The 27,860-nt window shown below is 32.2% G+C and overlaps 2 protein-coding genes across 2 annotated transcripts; one reads left to right on the top strand and one right to left on the bottom strand.

The window, feature by feature from the left end:
• Nucleotides 1-8,598: 8,598 nt before the first annotated feature.
• On the top strand, nt 8,599-10,110 carry LOC115965282 (transcription factor WER-like). The gene is made up of 3 exons (XM_031084457.1): nt 8,599-8,864; nt 8,966-9,095; nt 9,595-10,110. The coding sequence occupies exons 1-3, from the start codon at nt 8,747-8,749 to the stop codon at nt 9,995-9,997; spliced, it is 651 nt and encodes a 216-aa protein (XP_030940317.1). The 5' UTR covers nt 8,599-8,746; the 3' UTR covers nt 9,998-10,110.
• Nucleotides 10,111-18,717: 8,607 nt separating this feature from the next.
• Nucleotides 18,718-23,859, bottom strand: LOC115962787 (carbonic anhydrase 2-like). Its single transcript, XM_031081660.1, has 9 exons — nt 23,611-23,859; nt 22,779-22,840; nt 21,817-21,948; nt 20,263-20,311; nt 19,977-20,093; nt 19,801-19,854; nt 19,601-19,686; nt 19,331-19,436; nt 18,718-19,180 (listed from the first exon to the last, which is right to left on the bottom strand). Exons 2-9 carry the CDS (start codon nt 22,823-22,825, stop codon nt 19,016-19,018), a joined length of 756 nt encoding a protein of 251 aa, XP_030937520.1. The 5' UTR covers nt 22,826-22,840; nt 23,611-23,859; the 3' UTR covers nt 18,718-19,015.
• Between the last annotated feature and the right edge of the window lie 4,001 nt (nt 23,860-27,860).

Here is a 27,860-nt window from a genome sequence, read left to right as displayed (position 1 = left end):
GGTAGAATTTCCCCGGGAGATTATTCGCGTTGAGGAAAATCGTTCTTCCCTCTTTGGTTTTGGTCCTGTAGCACAGTTTGGTACATCAGATTAATCCTATTTCTTTGTTTTGTTAACTTGTGTCTTACCCACTTATTTCCACTGTTTTCTTTACACAACTGCTTATGATTATCATTTTTATTAGGGATTATTTATTCACTTTGATTAAAAGCCAAAGTACTTTCTTTTATTATTATTATATGTCCGTGTAAGGTTGAATTTAATCAACCATCTTGTTGGCTTTATTCCGTGCCAAATTTGCTTGTATTTCAGCATTTAGTAACCATGTATTTAGGTGGGTTTGTTGTAAGGGTAGTGAGTGAGATAAAGTGTTGAATGTTCAAGAGTGTGCAAGAAAACAGAGTCTCGCGGCTGGATCTCGCGGGTGACTCGCGGCTTCAAGCCACCAGAAGCAGCACACATGCCAAGCATGCCAGAAGTTGAAGCGTCATGCTAGCTGGAGCACTACAGGACAAAATAGGACAACTGGCCATTCGGTTATCTCGCGACTGGATCTCGCGACTCAGTCAAGTCGTGAGGCCAAGTCGCGAGCCACCCTTGTTTTGAAAAACCTAACGTTTCACATTTTCTTCTTACCCCAGTATAAATACCCCTCATACCCACAAAAGAAAGAGAGCTTCCAGAGAGAATTTTGAGAGAGAAACCCTAGAGTAAAACAAGATTGATTCATCTACAATTTTTACATTAGAATCTCTTCAAATTCCTCAACTCTCTTCCTCTCCATTGTCAAACCCTTGAGAGACATTTTACCAAAACCTTGTTCTCACCATATTCATTACTGTGAGAGGGCTGTTTGGTGTTCTGGGAAGCAGTTAGGAAGAAACCAATCTGCATTGGTTGATGCTATGGTCAAGTAGCGGAATCCGGGAAGCTAGAAAAGAAAAAGGTTCGGCGCAACCTCGTTGGAGTAAGAAGCTTGGAGGGCTTAGGTGCACTAGGTAGATTAGGCTTGGAGGGTCTATTGCTGTCCATGTATCCCAACTACATTTTCTAGTGGATTGTTTACCGCTTAGAGGGCGGTGGAGAGGTTTTACGCCGAGGGCTTCGGTTTCCTCTTCGATAACACATCGCGTGTTGTCCTTGTGTTTGCATCTTCCTTCCCTTTTATCTTTGCCTTTTATTATCTGCTGTGAGTTGTGATTTTAATTTGGCTTAGATAGTTTTCCAATTCTGTTTTATAACTTTTGTTCATTTTCCACACACTAGTTGTTTGACATAAAACTTGAATTGGTTAATTTGTAAATTGGGGGTCTAAACGTTCAAGGGTGTTTTTACACTATTTGAACTTTCAGTCCGCTTACCACAACTTATCTAAAGTAGCTCTATCTACCGTAAGCATGCTCCTGGCAAACGAGGTATAGTTTGCATACAAGCCGGACCAAATTTAGTTGCAGTTGAACCGGTCTCAACTCTCTTACTCAAAACACTTGGACCCAGTACCGCAGGAGGCAACCCAGCCCAACATTGTAAAAAATGCCCACTACAATGTGTATTTGGTTGGATGATGGAAAAGTAGAAAGATTGAATACTCTTTTGTTTGGTTAAGAATAAAAATATGAGGAAAGAAAATATAGTTTATATAAATTTATTCGCATGCCTTGTGACATAAAAAATAAATAGTTTATAAGGAGAAAAAAAAAAACTGAACATAAAAGTTTGGAAAAAGAAAAAAGAAACCAAAGTTAAGGAGGGAGGAGAGGGGCTGATAGGTAAATTCCCATCAAAGCCTCTCTCCCTCGCCCATTTTCTCCCTAATTAGGGGAGAAAATAAGACACCCTAAAATGGTGGGCTTGGGGATAAAACATTCGGACCCTACCAAAATTATTCTCCCTTCTCCCTTCCAGCCAAACAACCCAACAATTCAAAATCCTCCTATTTTCTTCTTTCCATTTTCCATTTCCTTAAAAATCACCCCATCCAAACGCACACTTAGTGTATGTTTGGAATCCCATAGTTTTTTGGTAGTTTATTTGTTAAGGGAAAAGTTAATAGATGTTTTAAAGACTTGGTTTAAGAAATATTTTTAGAAAATTTTTATGAAAAAAGAAAAAAAAAAACAATTGATTTTTCACAACTTTTTATATTTTTCATGAAAATGGTATCAAAATTTTTCTTAAATAGACAATAACAAATGCCCTAAGAGCACCTATTAACATGAGTTATTTGTTAAATATGAGACAAAATATATAACTTTTGGTAGCTTATATGTTTAAAGTATGACAAAAGGCCAAAAGTTAACATATTTCAAATAAATAAATAAAGTTTTGTTAAATTTTATTTTAAAAAAATAAGTTGAAACAAAATGCAAACGGATGCTATAAGCCTATAAGTTTTGAGAGCACGGTAATATTTTGCAAAACTTTTCTTCTATTTGTACATTCAAACACACACACACTCTCTCTCCAAAAAAAAAAAAAAAGAATTTATAATAATATTTTTTTTAATTGGATGTATAAGAGCATAAAGAGTGTGATATGTAGGTTGTATTTAAAAATTGAGATAGCTAATGTGGGGCCAGAGAATTTGTGTCTCGGCCCACTTTCCATTAGGGCCCAGGGTCCGCGCCGAGGAGAGAAGTTGCCGAGGACAAGTAGTGAAAGACCAAATAGCTAAAGATGCAGCCGAGGATGACCCTGTCCTCGGCATCCCAAGGCCTAAAAGAGAAGAACAACATGTCGTCAAAGGCAGCCTCCAAAGCGTTCCTAGAAGAAAAAGCGAGTAGAATGGGACTCGCACGGGGTACAGTATGAGAGTGCTTCAAGGAGAAGACGTCACCTCCGCATTGAATGCGCCAACAAACGTCCCAGCCACATTGATGGGAAAAGACTCCTGCACAGTGTAGTTTCGGTTATTGCAACTAACAAAAAGTAGGGGGAGGCAGCTGATGGGACAGGTACTCGAGTAGTTACCTGCTTGATTAACAGATGGAAGGTCAAGATCAACCGAGAAGGGCTATATAATGTAAAGGCTGATGCGCCAAAAAAGGGGGCCTAAAACTAGGGTACCCATAAAAGAAAGAGAGAGGAATAATAAGAACATTAAGCTTCATGGACAAGATCCATGGACAAGCTTAGTTCACCTCTGCGCGTCCACCATGAACACCATGACTAACCACTGCCCGGTGACCAAGGCCTAGCCTTTCAGCCCACGCTCTACAAATTATATTGTTTGGGCCCTTAACGTACGAACCCAATATCATTTTGGGATCGTTACAAATTGAGTCCTTACAGTTAAAATAGAGGAAAAATTAATTTTTTATTTTTAAATTTAACTTAAGTTTGAAAAACTAGATGGAATGTTCTAATACAAAAAATTTCATAGAGGGATAATTTATATTTTATAAGATACACATCATTTGTAAAACCAAGACACTTATTTTCCTAGTTTTCTTTCACAAATATTTATGTAATGTAACGTCCCTTGAATTTTTATTTTAAAATTTGCCTAAAGTTTGTAAATTCGGATGTGAATGTTACAATACAAAAATTTTCATAGAGGACTAATTAATATTTAGGTAGATTACCATTTTCTTTGAGATTTCTTGAAATAACAGTACCCCGAAACGTTTGTATATTTGGCACTTTCCTTTGAAGTTTGTGTAAATACAACTGTTAAGTGCATACTCTCTCAAACCATAATTCCATTAACAAAATATTCATTTGTGGCTGGTGGATATATGATACCCCTGAAATATGTATAATGAAAATGATTTTCTTAAAAAAGAAAAAAGAAAAAAATGCCGTTAGGGAAAACTTAAATGTTGCGTTTATACAATCCTCAAGAAGAGAAGTTTCATTTCATAAAACTTTTGGGAGGAGCGTAATTTCAGAAGGTGTCAAAAAGGTTGATATTTTATAAGATTAGATGATTTGTAAAACCAAGACATTTCATTTTCTACTTTCTCTGGTAGGGTTATTCATATATATGGACAAAAAGTTTGTGATGTAACAGGCTCTGGCTAATGTGAGTTCCAGCTGGGATGTTAAAGGTATATTCATATAGCTTGAAAGTGATATACATATCTTACTTTCCTAAAGCAAAATTTTAGTGGTGCTTTAACCTCGCAGGCTCATTAAGCTCGAGTCTATATGATCATCATCATCATAATGCATTTCTGTTTCCACACGCGCATTCACACAGAAACACACACACACGCAGACAGGCCTGACAATGATAGGGGCCGTCTTGAAATGGTATATGTACATTGGGGTAAAATACAAAGCCATCGGTTCAATTCTTGATGATGATATGTGACCATCAGAGTGACAAACAAATTCCATATACTTTTGTCAGATACCTTTACCTTTCAATAATAGAATATCATTTCTCTCGTGCATATTAGGAAATGATTTGGCAAGCGTAGTCTTTTGGTAAAATGTTAGGTATACATATGTGAGTAAAGTCTTATACTGAATAATTATGAGAAGAGTGTGATTAATATAGTATAGATGGAACCAAACTTTATATATAGGCATAAGATTTACATGGACTTGGAAGTATGAGGTTCTCATGGATGAGCGTGTGACACGTGGTTCCTATAAAAGGTATAAATGTGTGAGTAAAATCTCATATTTGATAATGATGACAAGATCGAGTAGTTAATATAACATAGTTAAGTCCAAAGTCATAAACTTAGTGTTCTCCCAACATACATAAATTTTTTTTAAGGGATTTAACAAATCACCTAAAAACATTTTTTTTAAATGATGATTTGATAATTGAGGAAGATAGGATTTGAACCCTAAATGTTTAGGTTGGAAACAGTAAGAAGTGCCAACTATCAACCAGTTGAGCTATATTAATTGTCACATGCTCATTTGTGAGATGTAACATAAGTCAATCTAGATGGTTATTTATCTCTGGTAAGTGTGGTTGAAAGAAATCCAACTTGCACGCACCCTCCATTATCAAGGAGCAAGTCTAGTACTACAACTATTTTCATAACTTTGCCACAATTTTGCTACGTGGCAACTCATGAGTGGTGGAATTATGAACCCACCATTTTATTTCCTCCACTTACAACTAGCCATATAAGCAAGCTGTGGCAAAAGTAGTAGAAATTATTGTGGTACTAGACTTCCTCATTATCAAATGGGGACATGTTAATTTATGAATTAAGCACACGTGTAATCAGGAGAATTGCTGATTCTCCAAAATTTATAAAACTTAGTTGTTTTGGAAAAATTATTAAGAATTAAAATGCCCATCAATGTTACAGTTCTCGTAAATCCAAAAATTCTAATTCTAACTCCTACCATTTTAAGGAAGAACATATAAACTCTCATATTTTTATTTGTTAAAATTACTATTTTGTTACTTAAATCCAAGTTTTAACTAAAATGTAATTATATAGAATTAATGTTTCTTTCAAAAAATATGTTATCAATGTTGTTTATGAGTTCTTTATATATAAAAAGAGATCCATAATGATAAAATTATTAGTTAAAAAAAAAATCAAATCACATATTAAATCTAGTGTTTGTTTAAAATATGATATAATATACAACCAAAAATAAAATGTGTTGGCTTTTCCTGTGATAGTAGTACCACAACCATTATAATAGCACTCATTCTCGCTCTTCTAGAAATGTATTTCTAGAATAATAATAAATTAGTTTGGTTCAAAGAAAATTGGAGAAAAGGAGAGAAAAAAAGAGCGGAGAGGTAAGACCATATGAGATACTTCCGTCTATTGTGGATTTTTTTTTTTCTTTTTTTTTTTTTTTTGGGTTGAAAGGGGAAAGAATTTGAAGGGTTGATAGCAAAGTATTACGTACCCTTTGAAACCTTAATTTAAAATTCCCTTATATCGGAAGAATTTTGAAAAGAAAATTTTAATTTTTTGACTTTCCTTTTTACCTTTAATATTTTTTCATAGTCTTAAAGTGAGGACTGATCTCTCTATTTGCTTTATAATAGAAATGATGATGATTGTGGGTTCTAATTAATTCAACTAGTAAAATCTTTCATTCTCAAAAAAAACTAGTAAAATCTTTTGTTATTAAACAAGAGATTTGGGATGACATTACAAGTTAAAACTATCTCTAAAAAAAATGAAAATAATTTTTTTTATAAAAAAAAATAGTTTTTTATACATAATAAGGTTGTACATAGTATCACTACCACGTCTAACTTATTTTAAATAACATGACGCTATATTTATTAGATTACTGATGTATTGATTAAATCTACATTTTATGAAATGGAACCTCTCATTTCAAGCCAGAGAGAGAGAGAGAGAGAGAGAGAGAGAATCTTTGAAAAGATGTAAAGAATAAGGTGAAAGACAACAGAAAATCTGAGAAGATGAACAAATTTGAAATAGATGGTAAAGTTTCTCTAAATTTGGACCATCGATTTCGAGCCACATATTTTGGGTGAAAATATCACTCTAAAAAACACTACGGTTTCTAGGGATCTTGTTCTCTCTCTCCCAAAAATTCTTATTACTTGGTTGGTGCACCTACTTTATACTTGTTATAGTCGGTCAACAATTCGCTAATGGGTTTTGACTTTTGTCAAAAGAACTAAAATATTGAAGGGTGTTTAACTATTTTTCCCTCTTTTCTTTAACCTTTTTTTTTTTCCACTTAATCAAAATTGTCAATTTTGCTCTTATGATGTCAATTTTGTCGAAAGAACTAAGATGCCAAAGTTTTTATTATTATTATAATTTACAATAAAGGGTGGGAAGCATAAGTTCTTATAAAAAGACTTGGGCAATATGCATAAGATGACTGAACTACGAGACTTTGGGCACTAAAATTAAAAGTTCAATAAGTGTATAAAATACCTTGAATGTTTAGACCCCCAATTTACAAATTACCAATTCAAGCTTAATATCAAACAATTAATGTGCGGAAAATGAATATAAACTTAATACAGAATTGATAAACAATCTAAATCAAATAAAATCACATCCATAACAGAAATTAAATGGAAAAGATTAAGGGAAGAGAGATGCAAACACAAGGACAACACTCAATGTGTTATTGAAGAGGAAACCGAGGCTCTCGGAGTAAAACCTCTCCGCCGCCCTCCAAGCGGTAAACAATTCACTAAAGAATGTAGTTGGGATACATGAACAGCAAAAGACCCTCCAAGCCTAATCTACCCAATGTGCCTAATTTACCCAATGTACCTAAACCCTCCAAGCTCCTACTCCAACGAGGTTACGTCGAACCTATTTCTTTTTTAACTTGCCAGAGTCCGCTACTTGACCATAGCATCAATCAATATGAAATTGGTCCCTTCTTAACTGCTTCCCAAACACCAAATGACCTTCTCACAGATATGGATATGGTGAGAAAAGGTTTTGGTAATGTACTTTTCAAGGTTTTGACAATGGAGAGGAAGAGAGTAGAGGAATTTGAAGAGTCTCTTTGTGAAGATTGTGGATGAATCAATCTTATTTTTCTCTAGGGTTTCTCTCTCAAAATTCTCTCTGGAAGCTCTCTGAATATCGTGGGTATAAGGGTATATATATAGTAGGGTGAGAAGGAATGTGAAAAGTCAGTTTTTCCCAAACAAGATGTTCTAGCGACTTGGCCTCGCGATTGGGTTGAGTCGTGAGTTCAAGCCGCGAGCTAACGACCTGGCCAACCTGGGACTTTTGTCCTGTAGTGCAACAACTGTCGTGACTCTTCAGCTTTTGGCATACTTGGCACGTGTGCAACTTTTGGTGGCTTGCAAGCCGCGAGCCACCCGTGAGATCCAATCGCGAGTCCCTTCTTCTTTGCACAATCTTGAGCATTTCTTTACACTCTCTCACATACTACCCTTACATGATTCCCACTTAAATAAAGGGTTACTAATTGCTAAAATACAAGCAAATTTGGCACAGAATAAAGCCAACAAGATGGTTGATAAAATTCAACCTTACAAAAATACCAAAGTTATTTTGCATGATTTTATGTGGAAGTGGTTGTAGATTATGGACGTACCAAATTGGATCAATGCTACGTTAATTAATTAGATTAGATACTATATCCTTTCTTTCTTTCTTTTTCTTTTTATTTTGGCTCGACTTACAACAAGTGTAGGTGGGGAACCAAAGTCAAGTTCTTTCCCGAGAGAGAACTAGGTAATACCACTATACTACAAGACTATTGACCTATTGGTTTTGTTCTTAAATGGTTTAAATTCGATAGCCTTCACATAACATATCAGTAACAAATTAATCCAGAAATGTTAAATTTATAGGCCTTGATTTGATTATGTTAAATTAATTTCGCATGTTTTTCTTTTTAATTCTTTTATATGAAACTTCCATCAACACATATATACCTAATAAAAAGGACATACTTTTCATTTTATACTATGCATTGCCATTTTCCTTCCCACTTTGCAACCAAAAAATTTAGAAGTAATTTTTCTCTCTTTTTATTTTTTAAAACATACACATAATCGTTACTTCTCACCTCTATTATTATTAGCCTTCTTATCCTCTTACTTCCATCTTGCTTTCAAACAAAAAACAAAAGAATTTCAACTATATATACATCACCGTAGCTGAGTGGACTCCCCAAAGTCCCAAACCTCAAGCCTAACTATAGAACTTCAAAACTCACTCTCTCTCTCTCTCTCTCTCTCTCTCTCTCAAATCCCAAGGCAAACTATAGAACTTCAACTCTCTCTCTCTCTCTCTCTCTCTCTCTCTCTCTGAGTTCTACTTTTGCAACAAGAATGGAAGCTAGGAATGAATACAGAAAAGGGTTGTGGACAGTAGAGGAGGACAGAATTCTAATGGATCACATAAGGGTGCATGGAAAAGGGAAGTGGAATCGCATAGCTAAAATGACAGGTTTGTAGCTTTTTTTTTCCATAATGACACCCTTTTAAGTTTAACACTTGAAGATCTTAGTTCTATATTCGTTACTTGATTAGTTTAAAGCTCTGGTGCAGGTTTGAAGAGGTGTGGCAAAAGTTGCAGATTAAGGTGGATTAATTATCTAAGTCCTAGTGTAAAGCGTGGTGATTTCTCAGAGGAAGAAGAAGACCTCATAATTCGGCTTCATAACCTCATTGGAAACAGGTCTATTTTCTAGTACAGATCTTTTCTTTCCTTTTCTATATGTATGGTTTTCCATTATTTTTCCAAAAAAAAAAAAATCAAACAAAGTTGAGTTCAGTAGAACGGAATTACTAGTTTTTACCATATTTTTGACAATATTAATATTTTCTTTAATTTTATGGTACATACATAGCTTCATCATCAGTAATCCTAGCTGTGATGATTGTGTTTTGTCCTTTCAATGCTTGCTTTACTACCATATCTCCTATATTTTTTTTTACCTCTTTGTAAATATTCCATATTTGTTTGCATTCAAATCAACTTCAAACTAGCCACTGATTTTCACTTTACCAGTGCTAAAATTGCCATGAGCATTGTTGAAAGTATCACTATATATATATATATAGCAGTAATTATTGCATAGCTTTTGCTACAGTACCACACTATACTACTAGACCTTTTATTGCCAAGATGATGTTATTATGCCAAAACTCTAAATTGGGAGAGCTATTAATTTTAGGTGGTCTTTGATTGCTGGGCGAGTACCTGGGAGAACGGACAATCAAGTGAAGAACCATTGGAACACTCATTTGAGCAAAAAACTTGGAATCAAAAATAAAGGAAAAACTAAAGCCAATGCTTCTTTACCTTCACTTTCTAGAAAATTAGGGAAGAATCCAAGTGTTCCCATGGAGTCAAATTCTGAGCCACCTTCGGATTGTACTTGTGAGACTGGGGGCAAGACAATGGTTGAAGATGGCTCTCAAAGTACATTCAAGTTTGCTAGCACACAAGAAATCACAGAGGATAACAACTGTGGCAGTTCTTTGTGGTTCTCTAATGATGATTTAAATCTACTTACTCCTTACTTAATGGAGCCTCTAGATGGATATTCTCTTGATTTTGTTTTGGATGGTTTGTAGTTAAACTTTCATCCATGTAGTCTCAATGACAGTTTAATATTAAATGGTATGTTTGGGTTTATTTTGCACTTAAAACAAGTTGGAATAAAGTGAATTCAACCCAAGTTCTCCTCCATTGGATTACCAGATTTCACTGAATTACCAACCCGTAACTAATATGTTCTTTTTTGTCATATAATTAATAATTTGTACATACCAACATATATACACACACATATTACACATGCATGCATATATGTGTGTATATATTATAAAAATGACAATAATTAAGCTGTAACAAATTTAAATGCAACATATATTCAAGGAAAACAAGGTTGCATATATGTCTAAGAATATTTTGTACGAAGGGATCATAATTGTTCTTAGCATATATGTTCTAGGCTTCTAGCCAACTAAATTAATGGTGTGAAATTAATGATACAGGGATATATAGACAATAGAAATGCCAATCCATTCGAATGTCTTTTGGGGCTCCCTTGCCTGATATTAATTGAATAATTGACAGTTTAATTTTTTTCGTCTTTTTTTTTTTTTTAATCTTTTGGTAAACTGGATAAATTCATAAACTAAGAAACAGAAACAGAACCAACAAAGGCAGGACAGAGCCCGGTACAAAAATGACCATAGAGGTCCGAAAGGAAAATGCCAGCAAAGATGGGGGAGGGGAATTATAAAATAAAACATCAGCATCTTGTTGAGTTCCTATTCTAGCAAGGCCATCCGCGCAGCGATTGGCTTCCCGGTAGCAGTGAGTCACCTTGACTTAGGGAACTTGGGAAATCAAGCACCTGCAATCAGTAGCACAATAGAAAGTCTCTTCCATTTTTTATTGTCTTTTTGTTGAGGGTAGGGGGGCCTGTGTTTTTTCAGATCCATCATTCTCCAAGATTCTTTGCCTCAAAAAGTCAAAAACCAAAAGTAAATCCAACATACCCATACCTTAAAAGAGCTTAAATTTTGTTTTGGATGACCAATTTCCAGTTTCCACTCAATGGTACCTAACCCTATAGCTAGATTTTGTAAGATGTCAGCTAAGTTCTGTGAGCAATTTTGCTTTCTAAAGGTACCTTGGCCTAAGGAAATTGAAGGTACTTTCTATTGTGCAAGTAATTCCATTGCTTAAATATTATTATTATACTTAAAAATTACCTTACAGGAAAAATAGTGTATGCGCTAGGCGCATGAGATACCATCTCGTAATCCATAAAATCTTGGATTTTGGTCTTTTCAATATAATACTTTAGGGTCATTCCTAACAGATTTTTCCTTGCAATTATTTAGTTTGTGTGGAAGTTGAAGGGACTATTCATCCAAAGGACTGATCAAGTGTTTTAAAACTCTTGACAGTGGACACCCATATATTACTAAATAGAAATTATATTTATTGGTAAGTAAATGCTAGAAATTAGTTACTCAAGCACCCATGCATATTAAGACCAAAAAAAAAAAAGTATTATTGGCAAGTAAATAACATAAATAAGTGTGTGACAATTGGCTTTATGATCTAACTAATACTGTTCAGTGTTCTCATGATGCATGCAATATGGTGGAAGACTACAGAATCAAGTGCCATCATCAAGAAGTAGAGCATGTGAAAGGAATATTGCAGCAAGCTCATCAAATTTTTAGTCCTTCTCATTCTGTTTAAGATTGACTAGCTACAAATACAATAATGAATATGCTGAAAAGGGTCACTGCATCTAGACTAATTATAATAATTGGTATTTAAATAAACGTGGGAAAATCACAGGCCAATAATGTTTTCTTTGTCATATTGGCCATATAGCTGGAAGATTCTCTTCATTTTGTTTAAGACAATGAGAAACCTGGAAAGTTTCAGAAAATGGGTCAAGGATAGAAATCTATTTAATAACGACTTAGTTTAGATGGAACTTTGTTTGGGAGTACTATTAGAACTATGTCAGTTCCCTTTGTACAAGCCTCAGTCAGTACGTATAGTACGTACCTATGTCATGCTGTAGTACTTTAAAATCTCTAGGACAATTATTTATGATTTTCAACAAAGGTTCTCAAGTGACTATACCAGTTTCTAGTGACAATAAAACAAGAGATATATAGTGGAGAATATTTGTCATAGCATGATTATCAAAAAAAGGAACATGTTAGTGAGTTTTAGTTAGTTCAACTAGTAAAATCTCTTACAGTTGAATAAGAGATCTTGAATTCAATTCCCGTTTACACAAAAAATTATTCGTATCTTAGTTTGATGATAAAAAACTATCATCAAAAGTAGACATTATATGTTGAAACTCTCAAAAAAAAAAAAAATAGGAACATATTGTTATGTGGGTGTGTGTGCATTTTTATTTTTATAAACAATTTGATAGATATAATGGGGAGGTGGAATTTGAACACTAAATATCTTCGTTAAAAATACGAAGAGATGAAACTCCCATCAAGATCTACCAACCCTTCAACATCAATAAGGGCCAAAAGGGAGCACAACTTTTTTCATTATTTATTAAAAATCTAAGTGTGATTGAGACAATGTCATTTTTATACGAATTACCAAAGACACTAATCTATAAAATGCCAATTACAATAGGTCACAATTATTATTTTTTATTTAAAAGACACAACATGTAACATAGACTATATGAAAAAAAAAATATATATATATATATATATAAAGATTTTTGCAAAATAATATTAATTCTAAAAGGCATTACATTCCAATGATAAAGTCCTCTAGAAGTACAATAATGTTTTTTTTTTTTTGGCTGAGATAGAAGTACAATAATGTTTGTTCTAGATTCTTCTGTTAATTTTATTTATCAAAATCTTAATTTACATTTCAATTGACTAAATATATTTGATTCTTTAGTTTTATTAACCAAAACATCAAAACATCTCTCCAAGGGTACTGAATTCTTAGGGTTCCCTATGGCCCCCAACTGATCAATAAATTTTATTTTTATTTTATCTTCAAACATTCATCATTGATATCTCTACTCTCTGATTGTGATTATTTTAAAAAGTCAGAAAAGAGAGGTGGGGTAATAGATAGGAAATATACGGGGTATCAAAATCATTGTTCTTATTAGTAGTTAATCGTGAAAATTTTCCTAGGAAGAGGCCCATCAAGGGCACATTAAAAAATGGCCTGAATCTATTCCTCTCATTACCAAAAAGCAAAATATAAGCAGTTTGACCTTGTCATCTTGTACCCTGTTTCGGAAAATAGTACTTGGATGGTAGTGACTAGTGAGTGGTTGTGTTGCCCAGAAATAATTACCCTTTTGAATCTCATAAAAGGTTCCTTTTCCCCTCTCTCATTTCCATCTTCTTGTGTTTGTTTTGGGTTCCATTTCAAAGACAAACTCATTTTACATTGAGAAATCAAGTATGAAAAAGGTGTTTTGTTTCTTGCTGCATAACTTTCCGTTCACATGTCGGTTTGGATTATCTCCAACAACGATTCTCCATTATACTTGTTTACTTTAACTTTCTCAAATTCTTCATCAAACCTTTTTATTTGTTTGGATGAATAGTTAGAGAAAAGGAATCTTAGAATTTTCAATACAAAAGGAATTAAAGTCCTATCAATTTAAATTCTTATTACCTGATGAATATGTTTCGATGATAACAAGTTAATTAAAGTAGTAGGGTACGTAACAACAATAATAATAATAACAATAACATTATCTACCTTTATTTTGAGACGGTTATAGTTTATCAACATGGTTTAAAAAGTATCATTTTGCTCACTTAAGATTAATTCAATTACAAAGCTATAACCCATCTTCTTTTTTGATATGCAAACTATAACCCATTTTTGAACTTTTAGGTATATGTTTTTTTATGTTTTATTGTGTTCCTTTAAGGGCCCATAAGACATTTATTAATTGAAAATTTTGATACAATTTTTATGAAAAATATGAAAATTTATCAAAAAATCAATTACTTTTATTTGCCTATAACAAATTTCTAGAAATATTTCATAAAATAATGCCCTTAGGGCATCTTTAAGTTTTCCTTTCTTTTAATAATGGACACAAAGATGGATTATGTAATGAGTTTAATCTCAAATAGGCAAAGTAATACTTTTTTAAAATTATTGATGGGCAAAATACCGACCCAACCTAAAAGTCGGTGAGGTCTCTGTAGTCACTTTAACCATTCTTCCAACTTCCAAAACCATTCCCTCTAATGCCATGAAATAGTAATAGCAGGTATCGTCATTACAACCAAAAAAAAAAAGTTGTTATAATAGTGCTCGTTTGGTTATCACGTTTTGGGGGGAAAAATCACCTTTATGATTTCAAAACGTGTTTGGTAAAATTTACAAATCGTGGGTTTATGTAATAATGTGATTTTTCTGCGTTTACGCCGGGGCGGCGCTAGCTAGCCATAGCCCCCCTGATTTGGCGAAAAAAAATTTATATATAATATTTTTATTTTATTTTGACCCTCTTAAAAATAAAATTTTGAATATTCTGACTCTAATTTTTTTTTTAATCACAACTAAAATAGCCTTGGATATGATTTTCTTACCAATATCTTGGCATTTTTAAACAAATGAAAAAGCCCAACAACAACCAATTCAAACTAAAACCTTGAAAATAAAAATTAGTTATTGAATTTGAATGTGTTTTTAATGTGTTATTTATTGATTGGTATTGATGGTGTGGGGTAGGCCAAGAGTGATTGAGTGAAAACAAAAGCAAATGTTAATACAACAAAAAATTTCTTAGTGTCCATTTGAAAATAATTTATATAATTTTTTGCTAAAAATATAAAATAAGTAGGAATTCACATGGAACCCATGAATAGTAGGAAAAAAGAAGAAGTAATAAGCTAGCTTATAATCAAGACCTAAACACACACTAAATACAATTACAAAGAATAATAGTTGTCAAAGTTGAGTTGAATTGTTAAATAAAAGTACCGTAAAAAGTAAAGACAAACTAATAGATAAAAGAATTCTAAGAAATAATAATTAAAGTTTATTTAACAATAATAATTAATATGTCTACAGTAATTAGAAACAATAGATGATTTCCAAGATTTTATCTTAATAACAATAATTAGTATGTTCATTATATTATGAAATAATATGTCAAATGAACTAATAATTTATTTTTTATTCTCTTGTTAGCTAGTATTATAGACAAATGTGTAATAAAGAAACCTTATAGACCACAAGATTTATCTTTTCATTGACTCTCTAGAAAAAAAATTCAGGAGCAGCCACTGGTTTTCGCATTGGGACAAAGTAAGTAGCAGTAGCAAAAAAATTGCTTTTTCAAAAAAAGACAATTTCAAAATGCTCCGACACATGTAAATGCTAATGATACATTATCAGCCATAGCAGAATGGCATGATACATCTTTAAATGCTAATGAATCAAATCTCTTATCCTTGATCCTAATTAGTGTCCTTCCCGTTGTCTTACTCTTGATTTCCCTAATGATAATGTACTGCCATATATATATATTTGATATATTTGGCACTTCATTATTAGTAGGACATGATCTAGGTTATCATTGTGGTCCAATACAATCTTTTTTTTCTTTCTTTTTTTTGACGAGACCAATACAATCATTTTGCTGATTATTACTCTTCCCACTCGTATAAAAAGATTGAGAAAAACGACATCACACATGCTTCATCTATGTTAAGCTCTTTTCCTTTCGGGGTTCCATGTGCTTAGTGCACTATTAGCTGTAAGTAACTTGGGCCTAGCAAAACGGTAATGAAGTAAAGGCCTTGGAAAGGCAGTGGCCTTTAATGATTTCTTTGCTAAAGAAAGAACCTGCATTCACATTATAGCCACTCCAACTTCAACCAGTTATGAGATTTGGACCTTTTTTATATACTTTTTCTATGTAATTACGGCTACCGATGAGTAAAGTAAAGCACCCATTAAAGAGTTTGTATTAGATACATTGGTATTGGTGAGTTTGAGTTAACTTAACTGCTTGTATCAATTTATATTTCTCATAAAAGAGGTATAAAAATTTTATAAAATAGTTTATTAAAAAATGCCTTATAGACATCCGTTAATTAGGAGGAAAAAAAAAGTAACACTAACATTGGATTGATTTTTTTTTTTTTCCATTTTATATAAATATGATAAAAGTTCAACTTATGATGTCTACTCTATGATTATGATATTTTTATCATTAGACCCAAGAAACCAACTGATTTTTGGTATATAAACAAGTTCAAATTCCAGATATTCTATTCGACAACAAAAGACTTTACCAATTAAGTTAATTGGAATCCACGATATAGATTGATTTTATTATGCAAACTATCTAAAATCTTGAGAATATATAGGATAGAACATAATTATTATTGCATAGCAGCACAAGTCTGCACTTGGGATTTGGAGGATGACAAAGATCCACATGCGAAAGCGAGCATACAAGAGCCTACTTTATTTAGTGGATATTTATTTTATGGTGCATGAAGGAAAAACTGCAGTAGTGCATAAGTGTAATGGACAAGCAAAATAGCAATAGGAAGATACAATTGAGACTCATGTAGAAAAAAGATGTGAAAAGCGAGGCTCAAAACTCCATGAGCTCAAAAGTTCCATTATATTCAAAAGCGAACCATCAACCTCAGCTTCTTGTGTGCCAGCCCCATTTAAAGATATGGATAAGTTTGTAAGTTAATTAGTGAAAAGTTCACTGTCTCTTGCATAACAATACATTCACACAAATTTGACCAGCTTCAAACAAGTTTTGGTAAACTTTCTGTACAATTAAAGATAAAATACAGCCTCGAGATCCAAGACATATATAATCCAAAAGCTTGAAGCTGTCAAAGTTGAAGACTGGATTGAAAAATTGATCTTAAAGCTTTGAAGGGATAAAAATCTATCATGTATCGGATAAATGCATCTACCTTCTCACATGAAGGTGGAACGCACTAGTGTGGGACTCACCTCATGTGAGAGAGTGGATCGTATACATGTAATACCACACTTTTGAAGGATCTAGTTGATAAAGTCATGCACAAGTTAGAGACAGAGGCCAGTCATGCAAAATTCATAGACGCACTTTATAATTAGTTCCAGGAAAAAGTTGATGATGTTCCATACTATCCAGACAATATTAGTTTTGTCTTTCGAGTCTAAATCTGACACATGAACGAATTTTGAGTCATCTGAGTCCAAGTCTAGCGAATATTTCATTTTTTATGATTTCAATGTGAACATTTCTATTTCCAAGAAATTCAAGTATAACTTCGATTATGTCCTGGCTTTAAATAATTTCATTGATGAGCTTAAGGCGCTTAAAACTTAAAAGTTGTAATGAAAATCCTAAACTTGCTCAACAAGTGAAGGCACAACCTCGATCTATAAAAGAAGAAATTGAATGCATTAATTTAGCAAAGAATAATGAACTATAGATTATTCAAATTGGTAATACCATGCCCGCAAATGAGAAGGAAGAATTTGTGGCCTTGTTTAAGGTGTTTTCAAGAAGAATTTGCATGGTCATATAAAGATATGCCTAGAATTGATACCAACATACAAGATACCGACCTATCTAGACATAAAGCCTGTCAAGCAAAAACTTATAAGAATGAAACCCAAATGACCGTAAAAATTAAGGAAGAGAAAGAATACAATGTTGGATTCCTTAAAGTGGTAAACTATCTTGAATTGTTAGCCAATATAGTCACAATACCTAAGAAAGATGGGAAAGTCTGCATTTGAATTGACTTCAGACATTTAAGCAAAGTTTGTGCCAAAGATGACTTCACATTAACCCATATTTGGTGGATAATATGGTAGGCCATGCACTACTCTCATTTATGGATGGTTTTTCAAGCTAAAACAGATCAACTGTTATAAGGACATGGAGAAAACTTTCTTCTTTACTCTATAGGGCACAACTGTTATAAGGTATACCCTTCATACTAAATAATAAGCCATATACCAACAAGCAACTACTACTCTTTTGTATGATAAGATACACAAGAAAGTAGAAATGTATGTCGACGACATGACTGATACACCATATGAGCACTCCTAGCTTAGTTTATGGAATAATCCAAGAAAGAAATGAAGTTTAATACACCAATCAAAAGATGATTATAAATGAAGTGAAGTATACCCTCTTAGCGAAAACATGTGTAGCATTAGTTTGGGTCACCCAAAAGTTTAGACACTACATGCTCACATTTTAGGTCCTATTGATTACTTATATCTATCCATTGAAGTATCTAATGGAAAATTCAATGCTAGATTCAAAGATTGCAAAATAGTTACTGCCCTTGACTAAGTTTGTTAGAGAACAGGTGATTCTAAACGATTTATAGTGCCAATTTGACCCTACTAAGGATTAGCTTGAAGACCTCTTTACCCAAAGGCCTTGCTTTGCTCATATTTCTTCGCTTATAGGTGAAACTCATGTTCCTTCACTAATCATTTATTTGGGGGGATGTTATTAAATCCTCCAATTTCCTCCAATTTTAATTTAGATGTTAAGAGTTAAGATGTGGGGGACCGGTTTCTCTGAAAAAGCAATTTTGGGAATGTGAAACTCCATAACCCCTCTGCTCTTTAGAATTTTTCTTCTTGAATTTTAGGATCAGTTTTGTCTGTCACTTTAAAGGCAGTGGCCTTTAATGATTTCTTTGCTAAAGAAAGAACTTGCATTCTCAAAATAGAGACAACAACTTGAACCAGCTATGGGATTTGGACTTCTTATATACTTTTTCTATGTAATTGTGGCTACCAATAAGTGAAGCACTCATCAAAGACTTTGTATTAGATACACTGGCATCAAATTGATTTTATTACATAATCTAAAATCTTAAGCATATGTAGGAAAGAACATAATTATTATTGCACAAGTTGGCACTCGGAATTTAAAGGGTAACAAAGATCAACATGCGAAAGTGAGCACACAAAGAGATGCTCTGCGTTTATTTGGTGCATGTTGATTTTATTGTCCATAAAGGGAAATACAATAGTGCCTATATGTGAAGTAGAGCAAGGAAAATAATATCAAATTTTCTTGATACAATTGAGACTGATCATGTGGAGAAGAGATGACGAAAGCAAGGCTCAAACTCCAAGAGCTCAAATTTTCCATGAACAAAATCATAGTAGCCACCCATCAACCTCAGCTTCTTGTTTGCCAACCCCATTTGAACATATGGATAAGTTTCTAAGTTACACAGTGATAACTTCACTGATTCCTACATAATAACATATACACACAATATATGATTATCTTCAAACATGTTCAGGTAAACCTTCTATATAATTAAAGTTAATATTTCTTCTGTTCTTTTTCTCTCTTTTGAATCATGATTAGAGTTGAAACAACATGGTAAAATAGAGCTAACCTTTTCACAATGTTTACATTGATCCTCCAATGGCAAGTCACCAAACTCTGCTTGGACCTTGACCTTTGCAGGTAATCCAATTTTGACCCACTCATCTATGAAGTCACTGCATATTAATTGGATAGATGAAATATGTGAATTAGAATTCTAGCTTAACTTCATTGCCCTATTTATTTTAGACCTAATTGGTTGGTTGATTAAATTGAGTGTATGTCAAAGAAAGTACTTTAATTTTGCTAGAGGTAAAACTGTATGTAGAAAGCCTCTTACAAAGGAGCAGAATTGTCCTCAGGATGAGTCATAAGCCTCTTTATCCCACCACATCGACTGTGTCCAATGACCAGAATATTTTGTACCTATAGATTTTTATTTCTTGTAACAGTCAAATATCCTAGTTACAAAATTGAAAAAAGAAACATGGAAAATTGTATAAACAAAACAAGAAATTTTGGAGAAATAAATGAATTCACCTCAAGAACTGAGACAGCATATTCAATGGCTGCACCAACTCCAGAGTATTTCAACTATACAATATCAAATATATTAGGATTTTAAAAAGTTGGTAAAATATTTAATGTTAAATTGAACAAGAATTTGCATGTTGAATTTAACAAAATTGATTATTAGGAAGGATTAAATGGAAAACCTTGTCAAATGCAGGAACCATGTTAGCAATGTTGCGGACCATGAAGGCTTCCCCAGGTTGAAAGTCCAGGATATGAGAGGGACACACCCTAGAGTCTGAGCATGCAAATACCAAAAACTACACCAAAAATTAAGAATTTTAATCATTCATAAATCATAGACATAAATTAAGTTTGTTTTTATTGTTTCTATTTTTATAATCACAAAAGAATTGCACATTAACTCTTTGATATCTTCTAACCAAGTTGGAAAAGTTGTAATGATAAGTAGTGATGTCTAGATGGTACCTTGGGCCACTGGCCTTCAGCAAGTTTCTCGTACAATTCAGGATGCTTGCTGCAAAGAGCAAACCAAAGAAAATTATAAAAATTAAAAGAGGGGTTCAGTTAACAGGTGTCCTTAGAGCATTCATTAATGAACCATTTTAGGAAATTTTTTATTGAAAAATGAAAAAGTAAATGATTTTTTAATAGCTTTTTTAATTTACAAGAAAAAGTTTCCTAAAATGGTTCATTAACAAATGTCTTTAGAGCATCTATTAGTAATATCTGTAAAAGAGGAATGGTAAGTTTATAATGATGAGTCATATTAATTATAGCATTTCAAGAGTACAATTAATACATACTCCTCTCACATAATGATAAGTCATAATAATTAAATTTATAGTAGAACTCGCAATTCATGTGAGATAAGAAAATACTTTTTATTATACTTTCAAAAAATACAACAATTTTCCATAAATTTTAGTATTTTGTAAACCGGTAACAGCTTAAGGAGCATATAAGGGCATTCTCATCAAAACTTTTAAAAATTTTAGCTTTTAACATCTCAAAAACCTACTTTATCTATTTAAACATTCCATTTTAAAATACACCCAATATCAAAGGTTCTATTTTTTTTATAGCATTTCATTTAAATATACTTTCTTTATTAATTCTTTATTCTTTTTTTCTTTTTTTAATTCTTGTTCTCTCATCTTTCTCCATCTTCTTCTCTATCTCTTTCTCCTCTCCACCCACACCTACTACATCTCTTCTCTGCCACCCACCCACTGCCACCAACCACCACCACCAGTTAAAAAAATATCAAACAAGAACTCACAACCCACTACTAGCCGCCACCACCATTGGAAAAAAGAAAAAGAAAACCCCACAAAACCCATCACCACCACACCCACAACCAAAACCAAAGCCAACAAAGCCCATCACCACCACATCCACAACCAAAACCAAACCAACAAAACCATCACCACCACACCCACAACTAGCCACAAAACTCATCACAACAACACCCACAACCGGCCACAAAACCCATTACTACCACACCAACAATCGGCCATAAAGCCCATTACCATCACAAAAGAGAGAAAAAAAAATTGAAAGAAAGAAAAAAATAAAAGAAATAGAGAGAGGTATTTTCGGCCATAGCTTAAAAAAAATAAAATAATAATAATAAATAAAAATATAAAAAGAAAGGAAGAGGAAGTAGGCAAGACTTGGAGAATAAGAGATGAGAAGCTAGAGAGAAAAATAGAGAGAGAAAATATTTTTTAAAGAGAAGTGGAGAGAGAAAGGAATAAAATAAATTTTTTTGTATAAGATTGGAGTTACAGTGAGATGTTATCTTTGACATCTCATTGTAGCTCAGTTGCTATTTTTTAAGTTTAACATCTTTGTTGTAGCTTGTCTTTTGATGTTTTAGTTGCTAAAATAGCATTGTAGCATTTATATCATCTTTGATGAGAATGCTCTAAGTGCAAGAGAATTCATATATATGATAAAGGTATCCTATGCTTGTATTTTGAAAGTACTTTTCTAGTGGCATAACAAGTGGTATCATACTCAAATTTGTTGATCTTGAAGTGTTGAAACCCTTCTATGATCCTTTTAACTGGGTCAAATTCATTGAGATCTGTCTCTTGCAATCCAGTTATCAACTTCTCAATTTGTGCAACCGCCACATCATCCTTGTTACTGCAGCCAAGTAATAGAGTTTAGTCAACAATCTCATGGATTGTTAGGTATGGTTAGAAAGCATAACATTAATTTTTGCTTCTCTAATTGGTAGCAATCTTTTCATTTCAACAATACATATGGAATTGTAAACATGCCAAAGTTCTGAGTCAACAAATAATAATGTCCTGTGAATGCTTTTTCCACATGAAGGAATTTGTTATGCATAGATTTTCTTTGTAATTTGTGAATGTTGTGTTTGTTGAGAAAATGACAAAGGTTGTATTTCTATTGTTATCCCTTGACCCGAAACAAAATTATCACACTATAAAGGGATGATATTTCTACACTAAAAAAACAATTATTTACACATCATCAAGGAGGTAAAAAGGAAAAAATTAACATTTTCCAATGTTAAAATATCATTTCTCCATCTCAAATAATAAATATCAAAAGCCTTAATGATTTTCTAAAAGGAAAATATCAACAATTTTATTACAAAAAACTTTAAAATAATATAATAATAAAGGTAATCGGTGGTACATAAACAATATAATAAATAAAATTTTAATTACTTTTCTATTTTATATTTAAAAGTTAACTCGTCAATTGGTAAGATATATGATCAAGGTCATATATGTAGTAGTCATAGAATCACTTTTTTTTTTTTTTTTTTTTTTTTTTAATTTGGGGTGTGGTGTTAAAAGAAGTTTAGGTTTATATTTTAACTTCTTACCCCAACATTTCATATCACCTAGTGGACTGGTTAGTAATGCTATCTAAACCTCTTTAAAAATTTCTTATATTTACACCTATATGACAAACAAAGGGTTTCTGAACAAGTGGTAAACCTGAGAAACTTCTTCAATCCTTCAATGGCTTCCTCCAATGACGCCATAGGTAAAACTTCTTTCTGCAAGTTAAGGAAATGTAAATTATACAGAATTAATCGTATTGTAAATTAAAAAAGCTTCATTTTTCTGACTTTAAATTGGCTTTAAAAATTAAACGAACTGACATTTAAAATAAATAAAATAAAATAAAAAATAAAAAATAAAAAACCATCATGAAATTGGCAGTATATATTTAATAGTTGATTGTTTCTAAAGAAGAAAGTTGTTCTCTGAAATTCAAAATTATATTTAACAAAAAAGAAAAAAGGAACCACAAGATCTACTTGTATCCAAAATAATAATAATAATAAAATAAGAAAGTTTATAGTAGAGCTCCATGCATTAGAAACTTGGAAAATTTTATAAGAAGAAAAGAAAATTATCTAAAATGGCAATCAAAGTTAAAAGTCCTATGAAATGTAACCTATAATAATTAGGAACAAAATATGATCTTGTTTGAAAAACATAAGTTAAACTTAAAAAATTTATTATAAGAAGAAAAGAACAATGTTAAATGTAATGAAAATGTAACCTAGTTAGAATAATTAGGACCAAAGTATGATGCAGTTTGAAAGCATAAGTTCCATGCACTGGAAACTCATAAAAAAAAAATGGAAAATATTCTCTAAAATGGTAATCAAGGCTAAAAAATTTATAAAATTCTAATGGAAATATAACCTAGAATAATTAGGACCAAAGTGTGTGTGTGTATATATATATATGATCTTGTTTGAAAAACATAAATGGTGAAGCACATATTAGTATTCAGAAAATGTAAGAATTAACAGACCGAATTCTAAGGATTTCACTTTGAAATTTTGTAGAACTTGCTGCCTAATGTAAACCAAGTACACTTGCACACATAGCTTGCACTGAGTGAAGGTCTCTATTTATAAGCCAAGTCTCTATGCTTAATTACAATGAACATGCATGCTCATCTTATCTTCATATCAGAAACGTTTTTCACAGGAAAAAAAATTGGACCACATTTGATTGTTTCGTCAACATAAAAGACAAGGGAAAAAATTAATTTTCTTAATTTCACATAGTAAAACAAACACGTCTCTATATGTATAGCTCGTTTTTATACTATATCTTAGCTATGAAACCACGTTCCCATCTGCCACGTACAACTGCAACGTTTAAAACATCCCATTTGCATTGTCCAACTGTCTCCTATCTTCTTTTTTGCATTAATAACATTTTTTAAGTCATATGGGTCCGTCTGGATACAACTTATTTTTGCTGAAACTGAAACTGAAAACACTGTAGTAAAATAATTTTTTAATGTGTGAATAGTGTCATGGGACCTGTAAACACTGCATGAACAGTATATGAACAGTACATGAACAGTGCACTGTCTCCTAAAATCTGTTGCACATGAATCAAAAAAAAAAAAGGTTGGAATGCAAACGTGAAACACAGGAGTAAACGTGGATCCAAACAAATACATAGTTGCTCCTTCTATTACACTTACAAAAGTCTTGTACGAAATTGATGTTTCTTCATGAAAAAAATATATGCTTCAAAGTTTAGAAAGAAAATGGTTCACGAGGTTAACAGTATATTATAACCATTAATAAAAAAAATATCATTTGCAATAAATTGGAGGATAAACATGAGTATGTTTGAGGTTGCCAGCCAGTACATTAGTAAAATCTCCAAATAGTTATAATTAAATTTGCTATTGTTTTTGTTTTTTTAATAAAGTTAGAGGAGTAATTAAGTACTGTTTTTTTGGTGCAGAAACAAAAATGTCTGCTTCAGTTAGGTATAAGGGTGGGCATATGATTAGCATGCAAAAGATTATCTTTTCAATCCTTTTCTAATTAGTCTTTAAAATCTAAAGTTTGAAATATTAAGGTAAAAAAAATAGTTTTTTATTCGTTAGGTAAGAGCATCAATGCGTGTGATTTTATTATTTTAACGACTTCTGGGTAACCTCCCAGTCAAGAGGTAGGAGGTCTAAGCTTTTATGGACACAGCCATAAGCCATGTTTCATTTATATATTTTATACAAGGAATCTAGGGACAAATCTCACCGCAAAGAAATATATTAGGACACGTTTGGTAAACTGTAATAGACACTATAATGTAATAGTTAATCATTAATCCCATGATTTAGTTATACGGTTGTTTGGTAAAGTTTTTATTACAAAAAATAATTATTCCTTATGAATAGTTATTTTTTAAAATGAGAAATAGTCATACCTTATTAAAAGGTTGAAATTCCTATTCCTTCACTTAATAACACACTTAATTAAAAAAATTCCCAAACAAAAATTTCTATCTCTGTCCCTTTTGAAATATTTTATGACCCTTCTCTCAAAACTTTTCATCTCCTACTACTAGATATTTCCTATTTCTACAGGTATGGCCTTTCTTTCCTCTCAGTTGCTGCTCTCTTTTCTTAAGAATTTTTTTCTCCCCTACTAGATCTCTGTGATTCCACAGGTACTGCACCCCCCCCCCCTTTTTTCTCTCTCTCTACTATTTATTGCGTTTTCAAAAACTTGTTGGTGTCCTTTATGCGCTTTTAAAAACAAGCTTAGAAGGACAGAACAAACAAGAAACTTTATTTGCAATTCAATAGGCTATACTGAAATTTTTTTTTTTTTTTGTTCTGAAACTTTTGTTTTATATTTGCAATTGCAAAAACAATAAAATAGGATTTTTATAAGTGTTAACCAACCTGTCGTGTATGGATTACACAAGCAGTCACAAGCAAATTAAAAAATAAAGGAGGTGATAAGATAGAGTTTGAAACAGCCACAAGCAGATAAAGAGGATAGAGTTGGAAATAATTCAAAGTCTGCTAAGAAGATAAATACAAGAAGATAGATAATAGACGATATGTATAAGATTCAAACTTGTATTTAAATATGCCTATTTATCACTTGTAAATTTATTTAAATTATAGGCTTATCGTAAATTGTAAAGTGCTATTTATATATTAAATGAAAATCACTCTAGTACGATTGACAAACTAAAGTTTCTCAAATATTTTCATATAGCTTGTTTATGTGCTGCTTTTCATGCTTCTCTCTTTGGGGAAAAATTGAGATTAATTCTTATCGTTCATATTGGGGAAAAATTCAGATTGGGAAAAAATAAAATCATCCCAATTCTTATTGTTAATATTTATTCTTTCTGTAAATTATCATTTTGTTCAATTATTAAAATTGTGTCTAAGCTTTTGCATATTTTTTACATTTTATTTATCAACTTCCAATTTTTTTTTTTTTTTTTTGGTCAGTATTTTAGCTGCATTATGATTTGTCTTGTCTATTTAGATATGGAATCAGATACACTTAATTCTCAAGGTCCTTCTACACGAAAGTGGACTCCTGTTGAAGATTTGAAACTAGTGGAGGCTTTGGTAGAATATCACCATGAAAGAGAAGGTAACCCTAAGAATAAGTTTAAGCCCGGATATTTGAAAGTCTTGGAAGGAAAGATTTCTACCAAATTACCTAATGCTGGGTTAAGAGCAAAACTAGATATTGAATCAAGATTGAGGACTTCGAAAAAATTGAGTATTTTACCATTGTTTGAGTAAGATTGTAGTTTGTTGGTCAAATTTTACAACTGTGGGACACTTGATTGAAGACCCACAAGAATTTTTGACAGACCGATTGATTACTTATGTAGCTACTTCTATACAATGAAATAAAAGCAATTTTATTTACAAAAAAGAAGAAGAAGAGAGATTGGGTTTGTTGGAGGTCCTCTGTTCAAGATTGGGTTCGTTAAACTAATTCTTATCAAGTGTGTTTGTAATTTTATAATAAGGGTATTTTAGAATATTTAATTTAAAATGCTTTTATTCTATTATCTTCATGGTTTTGTCACCAAACAAATAAATAATAATAAGTATTACATTACAGCATCTTGTATTCTTTGTAATACATATTCCTATTCCTATGTAATCACCAATATGGTCTACCAAGCATGCCCTTAATGTCTTAGTACGATTATAAAAAGTAATTATCGTGAAATTCATACCATAAGTTCAAATCATATGGTATTTATTAAAAAAAATGAAAATACCATTTTAGTCCTTATATTTTAGAGACGCAATTAATTTCTTGCATGAAGCTTCATGAGCCTTGTTTCATTCTTAATCTCATATATACTGCAAAGAAATATATTGATGTCCTAGCATGATTGTAAAAAGTAATTATCATGAAATGCATACCATAAGTTCAAATCATATGGTATTTATTATTAAAAAAAATGAAAATATCATTTTGATTCTTACATTTTGGTTCTTACATTTTGGAATCAAAGTCAATTTTCTACATAAAGCTTCATGAGCATTATTTCATTCTTATATTTTAATAAGGAATCTAGGAACAAATCACACACACACACACACACACACACACACACACACACACACATATATATTTGATAAGACATAAAGAAATATATTGATGTCTTAGCATGATTGTAAAAAGTAATTATTAGGGGTGTTCGCGGTGCAGTGCGGTGCAGTTTTGGGCCATTTTTAGCACCGCACTTTGCGATGTAGTTTAGCTAAAACCATAACTGCACCACATCTTATTTTTGCGGTCACATATGCGGTGCGGTTTAGAATTTAGTCAAAACCATAACCGCACTGCACCTCATTTTTGCAGTCACATGTGCGGTGCTATATATAAGATACGGTTTGAAATCAGTATATTTTTCAAATTTTTGGTTTTTCTTACCCAGCCCAAAACTAATTTTTCTCTTTTTTTTGGGCCAAGTTTTAAATTATTGAGCTTGTTTTTTTTGTTTTTTTTTTTAATTTTGGGTTGACTTTTCTAGTCAACACTTGCTAGGACTATCAAACTATTTTTTTTTTTTAAACTAGGGTTATTAAACTATTAATAATATATTAATATTAAAAATAAATAAATATATAAATATATAAAGAGAGTGCGGTTTATGCAGTTTTCTTATTATAAAACCACAAACCGCACTGCACCATGTGATGTGGTGCGGTGCGATTATGCTATTTTGCGGGCGGTTTTGGTGTGGTTTGTGTGGTTTATG

Source organism: Quercus lobata, chromosome 10 (genome assembly GCF_001633185.2).
Source record: "Quercus lobata isolate SW786 chromosome 10, ValleyOak3.0 Primary Assembly, whole genome shotgun sequence".
Taxonomy (NCBI): domain Eukaryota; kingdom Viridiplantae; phylum Streptophyta; class Magnoliopsida; order Fagales; family Fagaceae; genus Quercus; species Quercus lobata.
This window is presented reverse-complemented; position numbering and strand designations above follow the sequence as displayed.

Excerpts from the sequence above, each read along its gene's own strand:
- LOC115965282 (XM_031084457.1), top strand. The coding sequence starts at position 8,747 with ATGGAAGCTAGGAATGAATACAGAAAAGGGTTGTGGACAGTAGAGGAG. Across the intron at positions 8,865-8,965 it reads TCGCATAGCTAAAATGACAG|GTTTGAAGAGGTGTGGCAAA; the intron begins GTTTGTAGCTTT and ends GCTCTGGTGCAG. Across the intron at positions 9,096-9,594 it reads CATAACCTCATTGGAAACAG|GTGGTCTTTGATTGCTGGGC; the intron begins GTCTATTTTCTA and ends TATTAATTTTAG.
- LOC115962787 (XM_031081660.1), bottom strand. The coding sequence starts at position 22,825 with ATGGCGTCATTGGAGGAAGCCATTGAAGGATTGAAGAAGTTTCTCAG. Across the intron at positions 19,437-19,600 it reads GAGGACAATTCTGCTCCTTT|TGACTTCATAGATGAGTGGG; the intron begins GTAAGAGGCTTT and ends ATTAATATGCAG. Across the intron at positions 19,181-19,330 it reads AATGTAAACATTGTGAAAAG|GAATCAGTGAAGTTATCACT; the intron begins GTTAGCTCTATT and ends GTTATTATGTAG.